Source organism: Symphalangus syndactylus, chromosome 14 (genome assembly GCF_028878055.3).
Source record: "Symphalangus syndactylus isolate Jambi chromosome 14, NHGRI_mSymSyn1-v2.1_pri, whole genome shotgun sequence".
NCBI classification, from domain to species: Eukaryota; Metazoa; Chordata; class Mammalia; order Primates; family Hylobatidae; genus Symphalangus; species Symphalangus syndactylus.
Genome location: NC_072436.2, coordinates 66,768,432 through 66,781,621, shown reverse-complemented (window position 1 = coordinate 66,781,621; position 13,190 = coordinate 66,768,432). Strand labels below are relative to the sequence as shown.

Below are 13,190 nucleotides of genomic sequence, written 5' to 3'. Positions count from 1 at the left end.
ATTTTGGGAGGCTGAGGCAGGAGGATTGCTTGAGGCCAGGAGTTTGAGACCAGCCTGGGCAACACAGTGAGACCCTATCTCTTCAAAAAGATTTTTAAGTTAGCCAGGTATGGTGGTACATCTCTACTAAAATAAAAAAGTAACCAGGTATGGTGGTGCATGCCTGTAGTCCTAACTGCTTGAGAGGCTGAGGTGGGAGGACTGCTTGAGCTCAAGAGGTCAAGGCTGCAGTAAGCTCTGAATGCACCATTGCACTCCAGCCTGGATGACAGAGCGAGACCCTTTCTCTTAAAAAAAAAAAAAAAAAAAAAAAAAAAGATGATATCACCAGCGGGGGCGCAGTGACTCACGCCTCTAATCCCAGTATTTTGGGAGGCCGAGGTGAGCAGATCATTTGAAGTCAGGAGTTCAAGACTAGCCTGGCCAACATGGTGAAACCCCGTTTCTACTAAAAAAAATACAAAAATCAGCCAGGCTTTGTAGTGCAGGCAGTGTAGTGTAATCCCAGCTACTTGGGAAGATGAGGCAGAGGAGAAGTCCCTGAACCCTCCAGCCTGGGCAACAGAGCGAGAATCCATCTCCAAAAACAAAACAAAACAAACAAAAAAGATGATATCACCTGCAAACAAGGATAATTTGATTTCCTTTTCAATCTGGATGCACTGTCTTTCTCTTGTCTGCTCTAGCTAGGACTTCCAGTACTATTTTGAATAATAGTGGTGAAAGTGGGTATCCTTGTCCTGTTCTAGATCTTAGAGGGAAGGCTTCCAATTCTCCCCTGTCTGGTGTGATACTAGCTGTGGATCTCTTGTATAAGGCTTTTATTGTGTTAATGTTCCTCCTATACCCAGTTTTTTTAGTTTGTTTTTTTTTTTTAATCATGAAGGGATGTTGAATTTCATCAAATGCTTTTCAGCATCAATTGAAATCATATGGTTTTTGTCCTTCATTCTTTTGATATGATGTATCATACTGATTGGTTTGCATATGATGAACTATCCTTATATCCCAGAGATAAATCCTACTTGGTCATGATAAATTTGGTATGCTAGTATTTTTGTTGAGAATTGTTGTATCAATGTTTATCAGGGATACTGGTCTGTAGTTTTTTTTTTTATGTGTCTTTGTCTGGTTTTGGTATCAGGATAATACTGGCCTCATTATAGAATGAGTTTGGAAATATTCCTCCCTCCTTTATTTTTTTGAACAGACTTAATAGGACTGGTATTTGTTGTTTAAATGTTTTGTAAAATGCAGCAGTGAAGTCATTGGGTCCTGGGCTTTTGTTTGCTAGGAGACTTATGATTACACTTGATCTTAGCCAAAAGGCCAAGAAGTGATAGGAGACTTATTATTACAGCTTCAATCTCATTATTTGTTATTAGTCTGTTCAGGTTTCAGATTTGTTCATGGTTGCATTTTGGTAGGTTGTATGTGTCTAGGAATTTATCCAGTTCTTCTAGGTTTTCCAATTTATTGGTATATAGTTGCTCATAGTAGTGTTTAATGATCCTTTGCATTTCTTGGTATTAGTTATGTCTCCTCTTTCACTTCTGATTTTATCTGGATCTTTTCTCTTTTTTTTTCTTCATCTGGCTAAAGGTTTGTCTATTTTATTTTTTCAAAAAAGCAACTTTTCATTTCATTGATCTTTTGTATTTTTTTGGTCTGTTTCCATTTAACTTATTTCTGCTCTGGCCTTTGTTCTTTCTTTTCTTCTACTAATTTTGAGTCTGGTTTGCTCTTGCATTTCTAGTTCTTTAAGATGCATCGTTAGGTTACTTATTAGATGTTTTTCCACTTTTTGACGTAGGTGCGTATTCCTATAAACTCTCTTAGTACTGCTTTCATTGTATGACATAGGTTTTGATATGTTGTTTCCATTATCATTTGTTTCAAGAAATTTTAAAAATTTCCTAAATTTCTTCATTGACCCACTGGTCATTCAGGAGCATATTAATTTCCATGTGTTTGTATAGTTTCCAAAGTTCCTCTTGTTATTGATTTCCAGTTTTATTTCACTGTGGTCAGAGAAAATACCTGATATGATTTCAATTTTTTCTGAAATTTTTAAGACTTGTTTTGTGACTCAAATATGGTCTTTCCTTGAGAATGATCCATATGCTGAGGAGAAGAATGTGTAATTCTGCAGCCGCTGAATGAAATCTTCTGTAAATATCTATTAGGTCTATTTGGTCTATAGGGCAGATTAAGTCCAATGTTTCTTTGTTGACTTTCTGCCTGGATAATCTGTCCAGTGCTGCAAGTGGGATGTTGAAATCTCTAGCTATTATTGTATTGAAATATATCTCTCTCTTTAGTTCTAATAACATCTGCTTTATATATCTGGGTGCTCTGGTGTTGGGTACATATATATTTATAAATGTTATATTCTCTTGCTGAATTGACCCCCTTTATTGTTATACAATGACCTTGTCTCTTTTTATAGTTTTTGTCTTGAAATCTGTTTTGTCTAAGTATAAACTACTCCTGATCACTTTTGGTTTCAATTTGCATGCAATATCCTCTTCCATCTCTTTATTTTCAGTCTATGTGTGTCTTTGTAGGTGAAGTGTGCATCTTGTAGGCAACAGATCATTGGGTTTTGTTTTTTAAACCATTGAGCCACTCTATGTCTTTTGACTAGAAAGTTTAGTTCATTTACATTCAATGTTATTATTGATAAGTTAGGACTAGTCCTGCCACTTTGTTATTTATTTTATGGTTTGGTGGTATCTTCCTTCCTTCTTGTCTTCCTTTTTGTGAAGGTGATTTTCTCTGGTAGTATACTTTTTATTTTTTGTGTATCTTTTGTAGGTTTTTGATTTGAGGCTACCATGAGGCTTGCAATGTTATTTATTTATTTGAGACAGGGTCTCACTCTTGTAGCCCAGGCTGGAGTGCAATGGTATGATCTCGGCTCACTGCAACCTCCGCCTCCCAGGTTCATGCAATTCTCCTGCCTCAGCCTCCTGAGTAGCTGGGATTACAGGTGCTCACCTCCACGCCTGGCTAATTTTTGTATTATTAGTAGATACAGGGTTTCACCATGTTGGCCAGGCTGGTCTTGAACTCCTGACCTCAGGTGAGCCACCTGCTTTTGCCTCCCAAAGCGCTGGGATTACAGACATCAGCCACCGTGCCTGGCCAATAATCCATTATTTTTAAACTAATGACAACTAAATACTGATTGCGAAAACAAGCAGAGAAAATTAAGAAAAACTTTAACTTCATCCCCTGCTGTTTCTTAACTTTGTTGTTTCTATTTATATCTTACACTATGTCTTGAAAAGTAGTTTTTTTAATAGATGCATCTTTTAGTCTTCTGCTGTTTATTTCAATGATTTCACACTAATCTTTTATCTTTTTATATTTTTTTAATTTTTTTTTTTTTTTTTTGGTAGAGACAGTGTCTTGCTGTATTGCCCAAGCTGGTCTCTAACTCTTGGCCTCAAGCAATCCTCCTGCCTCAGCCTCCCAAAGTGCTGGGATTACAAGCGTGAGCCACCACACCCGGCCTCCACACTAATCTTTTACATTCTTATCCTTTGACTTTATTTAGGTATAGTTTGTTCTTCTTTACTAGCTTCTTAGGGTAGAATATTAGGTCATTGATTCGAGACCTTTCTCCCTTTCTGAGATAGGCATTTGAAGCTTTACATTTCTCTCTAAGCATTGCCTTAGTTGCATCTAATAAATTTTGATGTTCATCAAAATTTTCAAGTTCGAAATATTTTTAAATTTCTCTTGTGATTTATTCTTTGACTTATGGTTTAGAAGGGCATTTAATTTCCACATATTTGGGGTTTCATTTCTGGTAGGCATCTCTATTTTAATTCTGTTGTGGCCAGAGAACATACTTTGTATGAATTCAGTGTTTCAAAATTTGCCAGGCATGATGGAATGTGCCTGTTGTCCCAGGTACTCAGGAGACTGAGATGAGAGCACTGCTTGAGCCTAGGAGTTCAAGACCAGCCAGGGTAACATAGCAAGACTCCATCTCTTAAAATTTTTTTTAAAGTTTAGTTTATTGAGATTTGTTCTGTGGCCTAACGCAGGTCTATCCTAGAGAATGTTGCATGTAAGACCCAAGGAATGTCATTGTGTTGGCTAAGTAACTTGCTTAGACTGATTCTGTGACTCCTGTCTCCTCTACAATGTACAGCTGCTGATCTCTCTTGCTCAGTATTTTTCCCCCTTGTTCTTATTTTTAAGTCTAGCTTTCTAGTTTAAAATGTTCTTTCTAGGCTCAAAAATGTCTGCAGAGCTTAGTGTTCAGCCAATTACTGGTCAGAGACTGTGTTCAACACCTCTGATAGCTAGCAAGGCTTCCATTCCCTGCTGACAGATCCATGTGTGGGCTAGAGACATATTCAGAGTTCCATCTGTTTTCAAGTGAGTCCTGGCTTTTACTTTCTTCTAGGTACTACTGGTCTCTTCAGCCCATGTGGACAGGCTCCATTGTCCAGGAACATGTGGGAGGCTTGGTCTCTGCTACATCATATGCACAGCCTCTGGTCAGCTTGGGATATGTAGAGAACTTACCAGTACCTCCCCACTCCCTTGGCTGTTTTACCTCATCAAACTCCCTCTTAAATCCCCACCTAGTCCACTGGTCAATGGCTTCTCCCAAACAGGCCCACAACCTCAGGCTAGCAAAGCCACTGGCCCTTCCTGCCTACTGAAATTGCCACTTTAATTCACAATACTCTAAATCAGAGTTTCTCAACCTCAGCACTACTGGCACTTTAGACCAGATAACTCTTTGTTTGGTGGGGGGAGGGTGGTCCCCTGAGCATTGTAGGATGTTTAGCAGCATCCTTGGTCTCTACCCACTAGATGCTATAACACTTTCCCCCACCACACCCCCGCAGTTGTCACAACAAAAACATCCCAGAATTTGTCATCTCCATTTGAGAAACACTGGTCCAGGGTACATCAATCATAATTTGGGAGAAGTCTTTTTTTAGCCAAAAAAGATCATGCCATGACATATAATAACCAGAAATATACATACCATATTACAAAGTTCAAGAGGCATACATCTCCTAACCCCAGTGCATTACCTCTTTGTTCAAATGTGTACAAACCACAAAATACTCCCCACCTCTCACAGGAACAAAATAAAAATAACCAAATATCTATTGGCCAATAATCCTGACCAAGGATGAGCTGTGCCTATAGTTCAGAAGATCTGGAATCATGTTGGGAAAATGAGACTAATGAAATAAACAGTACTTTTTCCAGAGCAATTCTCATCTTTGAGGTGAGACATAATCACAGACAGCAGTGGGTGAGGGCTGCTTGTCTCATATGGAATAAGCTAACAACCACTGTTTGCCATGCATGGTAGGCAAAATAATGGCCCCCAAGTTTCAACGTCCACATCATAATCCCCAGAACCTGTGAGTGTTTCAAGGCAAATGGGACTTTGCAGGTGTGATTAAGAATCTGGAGATAGGGGGATTATCCTGGGTCACCCAAGTGGGCCCAATGTAAATACAAGGGTCCTTAGAAGAGGGAGGCAGGAGAGTCAGAGGAGATGTGAGGCTGGAAGCAGAGGTTGGAGTGATGTGGGGCCACCAGCCAATGAATACAGAAGGAATTCTAGAAGCTAGAAAAAGCAGAGGAACATTCTCAGCTAGGGCTTTCAGAAGGAACAAGCTCTTGATTTTGGTACAGTGAGACCCAATTCAAACTTCTAACCTCCAGAACTGTAAAATAAAATAATAAATTTGTGTGTGTGTGTGTGTGTGTGTGTGTGTGTGACCAAGTCTCGCTCTGTCACCCAGGCTAGAGTGCAGTGGCGCATCCTAGGTTCAAGCAATTCTCGTGCCTTAGCCTCCCAAGTAGCTGGGATTACAGTGCCACCTTGCCCGGCTAATTTTTGTATTTTTAGAGATGGGGTTTCACCATTTTAGCCAGGTTGATTTGAACTCCTGACCTCAAGTGATCTGCCCTCCTCAGCCTCCTAAAGTGCTGGGATTACAGGCATGAGCCACCATGCCCGACCCAAATTACTGTAGTAATTTGCTACAGTAGCCACAGGAAACCCACACACCACCTCTGTATCATGTGAAGTTAGTCCAATCTCCCAGACCAACTGGTTGCTGGCCACCAATTCTACCTTTACTTTATAGGGAGGCCATATGGTGTGGCGGTGAAGCCTGGGTGCTGTAGGGTTGTGTTCAAAACACAGTTACTTCTGTGTAACATGGACAAGTGATCTGACCTGTCTTGGACAGCCACCCTCAGGGAAGAAAGGGAGATAAGGGCACCCATCCAGTGCTGTGAGAACTCAGTGAAGTAATGCCATGTGAATGGCTTAGCACAGTGCCTCCTGCATGACACCTGCTCTTAGTCTCATCATCATGACCCTCTTGCCCATTTCTGTCTCCCCTCCTAGTGTGTCTATGGTGGAGTTCTGAGAGGAACTGGGAAGCAGGCCTTTGGTGCCGCTGTGAATGCCATCACATATTATGTCATCGGCCTACCACTGGGCATCCTTCTGACCTTTGTGGTCAGAATGAGAATCATGGGTATGTAGTGTGAGGAAGTCGGGAGAGGCCTGGGTGGTCGTCGGACATTGTTCCCATCATCACTTGTCTCCTCCAGGCCTCTGGCTGGGCATGCTGGCCTGTGTCTTCCTGGCAACTGCTGCCTTTGTTGCTTATACTGCCCGGCTGGACTGGAAGCTTGCTGCAGAGGAGGTAAGTGGGTCAGCTGACCCTGGCCACAAGACACACCCTGCACCTGACCCCAGCAGGTGGAGTGACTACTCAGCCAGAAATGCCCAGAGCACATGAGAACTTGGCAGCAGTGTAGTATAAGCTACAGGTTTTGTTTGTTTTTTTTTTTGAGACAGAGTCTCGCTCTGTCGCCCAGGCTGGAGTGCAGTGGCGCAATCTCAGCTCACTGCAAGCTCCGCCTCCTGGGTCATGCCATTCTCCTGCCTCAGCCTCCCCAGTAGCTGGGACTACAGGCACCCGCCACCACGCCTGGCTAATTTTTTGTATTTTTAGTAGAGACGGGGTTTCACCGTGTTAGCCAGGATGGTCTCGATCTCCTGACCTCGTGATCCGCCCACCTCGGCCTCCCAAAGTGCTGGGATTACAGGCGTGCTGCAGGTGTTTCGTGGGGGATTACAGAGGGGCCACTTGAGCCTCAACAGTGGCTCCTGTCACTGTAATTGGCCAGTATAAGAAGCATGCTCTGCAATTATAAACAGAAACAAAACCAAAAACCTTCCTTAGACAGCCCCATCTGTGAAAAACCAAACGCACACAAAGAACTCAAACTAGTCTGAACCCAGATGAACCCCCGAGCATGTGCCTTGACTTTGGAAGGGGTCATAAAATCACCCTGCCCACCATCCTCTTTGATGTCCTTTTTAAACAGGGCAGGGCAGCCTTTGCATCTCAGACACAGCAAAGGCACAACTCAGTCTGCAAGCAGAGCACAGAAGCAGTGTTCTCTCAAAGACCCTGAATCCTATCAGGGTGTGGTTTTGCCTTTGTGCACAGAAAAAGTCATCCTGACACTTAAGATGCTGGATAAACAGATATTTTAAATGATACATTTATTTATCTGAGATGGAGTATTGCTCTGTTGCCCAGGATGGAATGCAGTGGTGCAATCTCAGCTCAATGCAATCTCTGCCTCCTGGGGTCAAGAGGTTCTCCTGCCTCAGCCTCCTGAGTAGCTGGGACTACAGACATGCGCCACCATGCCCAGCTAATTTTTTAGTATTTTTGGTAGAGACAGGGTTTCACTATATTGCCCAGACTGGCCTTGAATTCCTGAGCTCAAGCGATCCACCCACCTCAGCCTCCCAAAGTGCTGGGATTACAGGTGTGAGCCACCATGCCCAGCCTTAAAATGATACTTTCTAAAAGCCCCACGACTATGAATACATGCATATATGCTGCTTCAGCTTGCAATGTTTTAAAAACAGAATGCGAGGCTAGCAGTGAAGGGGTGAACTGTTGAGCTGGCAGGTTGACCCAAGTGAGTTCTTTCTCCTTTAGGCTAAGAAACACTCAGGCCAGCAGCAGCGGCAGACAGCAGAGAGCACTGCAACCAGACCTGGGCCTGAGAAAGCAGTCCTGTCTTCAGGTAATGCTGTCATGGCTGCTTCTACTTTGGTACACACATAAATGTCAGTAGCATGTTGCTCCTATCTGCCCTCTGTGCCTCATGCAATTGGAAACTGTACAAGCCCAAGCTATTTTTCTTCCCATTATTATGAAAACGGTGTCCTAAGCACCAGGAAGACGACAACATCTATTGTCTAGCAGGCACGCAAGTACCAGGCCCCACACCAAGTCTTTGGCCTTGAGAGGCAACTAGATGTATGCCCATTTTCAGATGAGGAAGTGAGGCTGAAAGAACTTAAGTATTTCCTCCCTCATCCCACAACTTGTAAAGGCCAGACATAAGATCTGAGCATCAACCCGTCAGATTCAAGAGCTCACGATCTCCCCCACTGAACTCTGCTCAAGATGGAAGGCCAACTTTTAACCTATGGGGAGCCTGGTTAGTCGGCCAGCCTGGCTTGACTCATTGGCTTTGGGGGGGCACCTGCTATCTACCTCTCTCCACCCCATCAGGCAGACAAACATCTCTCTGGTTTGTGCCAATGTCCATGTCATGAAGTGATGGCCCCAGCTCTGCCCCAGGGCTGGTCCTGAGTGCCAGGCATGTGTGCAAATGGCCCAAAGCTCATACAGATGATGTCTCCATGACTTCATCCATCCTGGGCTAATCCTTGATCAGGGCAGTAGTGAGCCAGCTAAAACTCTGGGAGCGTAAGTTGTCATGAAAGAATACGGTAAGACATGATTGTGTTTCCCATGTGCTTTTGAAGCCACAGATCATCACAGGGCCAAGCGCTGACAAGAACACTCCTCATTAGATCCTAGTAGTAAGCGTTATCTGCATGTGAAATTCACAGTTTAAGACGCTTTCCTGCGTATCTCCTCCTCTGATCTTGCTTGTAAAGTAGATAAAGCAGGCATTTTTCTATTGTATAGGCATCGTCCCTTGTGAGGTGTTAACAAACACAGCCAGGTGGTTAACCTAGGTTTCCCGATTCCAAGGCCAAAGCTTTCCCTCTGACCCCTGACCTGCTGAGTTTGCTCCTGTTTGCTTCCTCAGTGGCTACAGGGAGTTCCCCTGGCATTACCTTGACAACATATTCAAGGTCTGAGTGCCACATGGACCTCTTCAGGACTCCAGAGGAGGCCCATGCCCTTTCAGCTCCTACCAGCACACTGTCAGTGAAACAGCTGGTCATCCGCCGTGGGGCTGCTCTGGGGGTGGCATCAGCCACACTGATGGTGGGGCTCACGGTCAGGATCCTAGCCACAAGGCACTAGCAAAGAAGCTTGGAAACAGGAAGCCAGGAGTGGCTGTCCCCTGTATGCAAACACACCATGGTCTGCCCTGCAAAGGCACCAATGGGGTCCAGTGCAGGTGGACACTTTGAACCACTCCTCAAAAAAAGAACTTTGTCTGATTCCTTGTGGTGACACTCAGAGGGGTCTGAACAGAGCAGACTTGACAATTCTGTTCTGGTCAAGCTGGAGTTTTCTTCTGTGACCTGGACTGCTCTACAGAAGACATCAGCCAACTGCATGAGTCAGCATCCAGGGATTGCCACTATTATTAATGTAAATGGCTTCAAATGGGAGACTGCAGATAAAATCACAAAAACCACTGCTACATTAAAGATTACACATTTCCTAGGCACAGCCTGCTGCTCAAGTCTGTCATAAAGCCTCTGTGAAGCTCTGAGAAGGGGACCAGTAGGCCCTGTCCAGGCAACCCCTGTGTGCTCCCGGCAGATACAAGTGCTGTGAGACACTGACCAGGGCGGTGGCTGTCCATACACCCTTCTTCCCCTTTTCTCCAGTTCTTTCATTCCATCAGCATTTTCACTTATCACAGACTTTGAGAAATACTTGTTCTTACTGTACTTTTTCTTCTAGTAGTGACACAATATAAATAAGGGCACAAAACAAGTAGGAACACAGCACAGCAAAGTCATCATGGAAGCAATTCCAGACTCTATGCCACTGTTTGCCCAAGTGTGGTCCACGGTTAACAAGTATTAAGGTAAACGGCTCCATGGTCAAGGAAGTCTGGGAGCTGCACACACTAGCACTTCAGAGGTTCCAAAGGACCTGGGTCCTTTAGTTTGCTGATATGCTTTACAAGCCAGTGGTATACAGGACTGGTGGCAGGATCATTTTTTTGTGTAAAATCTTGTGGGATTAGTGTTCTATGAATATGCTTACAGAAACACTTGTTCTAGATCAGCAACTGGGGGTAGGAGGATGCCACTGGAAAAACCTACTTACTATAGCTACTAACCACCACCCCCAACACACACAGCAGAACATAAAGTTTGAGAAAATCTTCTCAGCTAAGAATTTTAAAATGAGAAAAAAAAAGCTGACAAATACCATCTATGATAAAGACATAAAAGGATTTATAGTTGGGAAGAATTTATGATCAAAGGATTGCCTCCAATAGGGCATATCTGAGGTTCCACACCAGGAGTGTCATTAAAATTGACGCCAATTTTATGAAATATGTTCATTTTGAAGCAGATATGTATTAGTAGACAAGCCAATAATTTAAACATACTCAACGAAAATTCCATAGTGCAATTTTATCTAAGGTATTTTATGATTACTCTCTTAGAGGAACAGTTTTAAGCAGCTTTTTCCTAAACTAGGCTAGTTATTAATTCTCAACACTTCATACTATGATGAAGACATCACATACTTTAGACAGCCTTAATAGAACAAATTATTCAACCAAGTTGATTATACATTCTATAAAGTAAATTACATTCTCTCATTAAGTGAGCTTTTTGAGTGTAGGGATGGAGTCCCTGCAGTCAGGAGCTCCAAGGCATAGAACTGCCTGCCCTGCCCTGCCCTGTCCAGCAGGTAACGCTGCATTCCACAGGCCTCTTCTTCAGCCTTGCCCACTCAGCAGAGTACCTCAGGTTGTGACCATGAACGACTGATGAGAGTAACTTCTGACTTGCTCAGGGGATCCTCTTGCCATCCATTCCCTTCAGTATGACCAACTGCAGTGGCTTACTCGCTTCTTGTCCAGACCGTTCACCATCTGTCTGCTCCGAGACGCTCTCAAACCCCAAAGTCCTAATATCCAAGACCTCTTTGTCTGTGAGAGGAAATGGTTCCCTCACTTTAAGTTCTGTAGGCTAATCAGAAAGGGATTTCTCTATAGTTTCAAAAAGTGAAATTTTACTTGCACTACAGAAATAAGAAACTTACAGATTTGTCCTTGAAGACCTACTAACCTGCAACTTTAGGGTCCTGAGAGAGGATTAGTATGTTTATAAGTACTTTTATTACAGTATTTTTTATTTGTTTCAGAGACAGGGTCTTGCTCTGTTGCCCAAGCTGAAGTGCAGTGGTGCAATCACAGCCTGCTGCAGCCTTGGCCTCGCAGGCTCAATTGATCCTCCTACTTCAGCCTCCTGAGCAGCTGGGAACACAGGCTCATGCCACCACATCTAGCTAATTTTTATTTTTTGATAGAGATGAGGTCTCACTATGTTGTCCAGGCTGGTCTCAAATTCCTGGACTCAAGCAATCCTCCCGCCTCGGCCTCCCAAAGTGCTGGGATTACAGGCATGAGCCACCATGCCCGGCTACGTATTTTTTAAATGCCAGTTAGGTTTTATAAGATGTAGAATTCTATAACTCCAACACAAGAATGACAGGTGACGCTTGCATGACTTTGGCAACTAACTTCTAGGAAGCCCTAGGATTTACAAGATGCTTTGAGTGACATTAGTCACAAAAGATTGTTGCAACTAAACAGAACACAGGATGATAGAGAATGAATGAGGAAGAATGAAGACCACTGGTGAGATGGCACTTCTGACCAGGGGCCTACTCCTGGAGGTCAAGTCCTTGAGTCCCATTGGAGAAGTAACCCCTCCCTCCCCCACATAGAGTTTTAGTGCCTGAAACCTCACAGGGAATCAAGAAGATCTAACCTCACCTCTCTGGACTACAGAGGACTGCTGGTAGCCCTGGGAAGTACCAAGCTCTTGAAAGCTCCACAGAGTGATGGTGGTGGCGGGGACAGGAGGTGGGCAGTGCCATTAACTGGAGTGAAGGATTCACTGAGGTTCTGAGACTCCCTTACAACCCCTCAAAGTCTGTATTTAGTCTAATACATTCTCCTCCCCTAGCTCAAAGCTCCAAGATTTAGATAAGCACAATTTAAGATAGGTTCCCTGAATACCCTATTACGGAATGTCGGGATGTGGTTGAAATGGCAAGTTTTATTAATGATAAATGGCAATGACTTTTAAGTTTGATCACAGAGTGTTTACATATTTTCTTACTATTTTTGGTATGATTTAAAATTTATTGGTTCATTAACCATTTAAAAGAGGAATAATTCAGTAGAGGCACTAGGAGGTTGAACGGGATCATTCTTCAGTAATATTCAGCCTGGAGAGAGGAAAAAGGGATTCAGTTTACTCAGCTGCTTTAAAAACCTACCCACAACCAGCCTTGCAACACAAGCTCAGCACTGGGACTCAGACACCTCCTGTCTGAAGAGACTCTATATGCATTGTACAAAAAAGGACTACATATCCCTAGGAAGCCTAGGAAGCACAGTTTAGGCTAAAGGATTATGCCCTTCCTCAAAAAACAACAATAACAATAAGAGCGAGATGTGATAATGGAGGCTATATTCTGTCCACTGTCAATTAGCTAATGTCAGAGTAGAGACAGAAGATGAGAGTACTAACTTATTATCCTAGCATTTTCAGTAGGAAGCTGAAGTCTCTACATGGAATTCAAAAACTGGTAAACAATTTTGTTTCTAAAATTCAAAAGTAGTACTGAATTTAATCCTTCGTATTGAAGACTGAGGAAGGGCTGCTACAATCTCAAGGTTCAAACGTCATATTTAGTTGTCAAAGGCCTAATGAAATTTATCAACATTAACCTCTTATGTTTCTCAATCTTTTAAAACCCACATCTCCCACAACGCCTTCTGTAGCTTATAAGCTTTATTGGAACTTTACTTCGTGTGCAGTACTTATGCTCTAAATCCCTTCTAATTCTAGTAAGGTAATTAATAAAATAAAATCCAAGAGTGTAACAAAATAAGGAAACTATTAAGTA

General features: G+C 43.0%; 3 protein-coding genes across 13 annotated transcripts in view; 1 reads left to right on the top strand and 2 right to left on the bottom strand.

Moving 5' to 3' along the window:
* The window catches only part of SLC47A2 (solute carrier family 47 member 2), a 36,724-nt gene extending 26,976 nt beyond the window's left edge, over positions 1-9,748 (top strand). For all 3 annotated transcript variants that reach the window (XM_055242020.2, XM_063617829.1, XM_055242019.2), the window contains 4 exons: positions 6,407-6,539; positions 6,616-6,710; positions 8,028-8,115; positions 9,157-9,748. In XM_055242020.2, the coding sequence (XP_055097995.1) occupies positions 6,407-6,539; positions 6,616-6,710; positions 8,028-8,115; positions 9,157-9,377 (537 nt within the window). In that variant the 3' untranslated portion in view covers positions 9,378-9,748. The remainder of the gene's footprint in view (positions 1-6,406; positions 6,540-6,615; positions 6,711-8,027; positions 8,116-9,156) is intronic.
* Positions 1-13,190, bottom strand: part of LOC129462235 (multidrug and toxin extrusion protein 2-like) — a 145,687-nt gene that overhangs the window by 40,502 nt on the left and 91,995 nt on the right. The window lies entirely within an intron of this gene.
* ALDH3A2 (aldehyde dehydrogenase 3 family member A2) overlaps positions 1-13,190 on the bottom strand; it is a 62,229-nt gene that overhangs the window by 21,223 nt on the left and 27,816 nt on the right. For 4 of the 9 annotated variants that reach the window (XM_055242033.2, XM_063617831.1, XM_063617833.1 and 1 more), the window contains one exon: positions 10,471-12,506. The exons of 2 other annotated variants lie outside the window; for them this stretch is intronic. In XM_055242033.2, the coding sequence (XP_055098008.1) occupies positions 12,492-12,506 (15 nt within the window). In that variant the 3' untranslated portion in view covers positions 10,471-12,491. Of the gene's footprint in view, positions 1-10,470; positions 12,507-13,190 lie in introns of those variants that run through there. 3 more of the 9 variants (XM_055242034.2, XM_055242026.2, XM_055242031.2) reach the window with 2 other exon arrangements.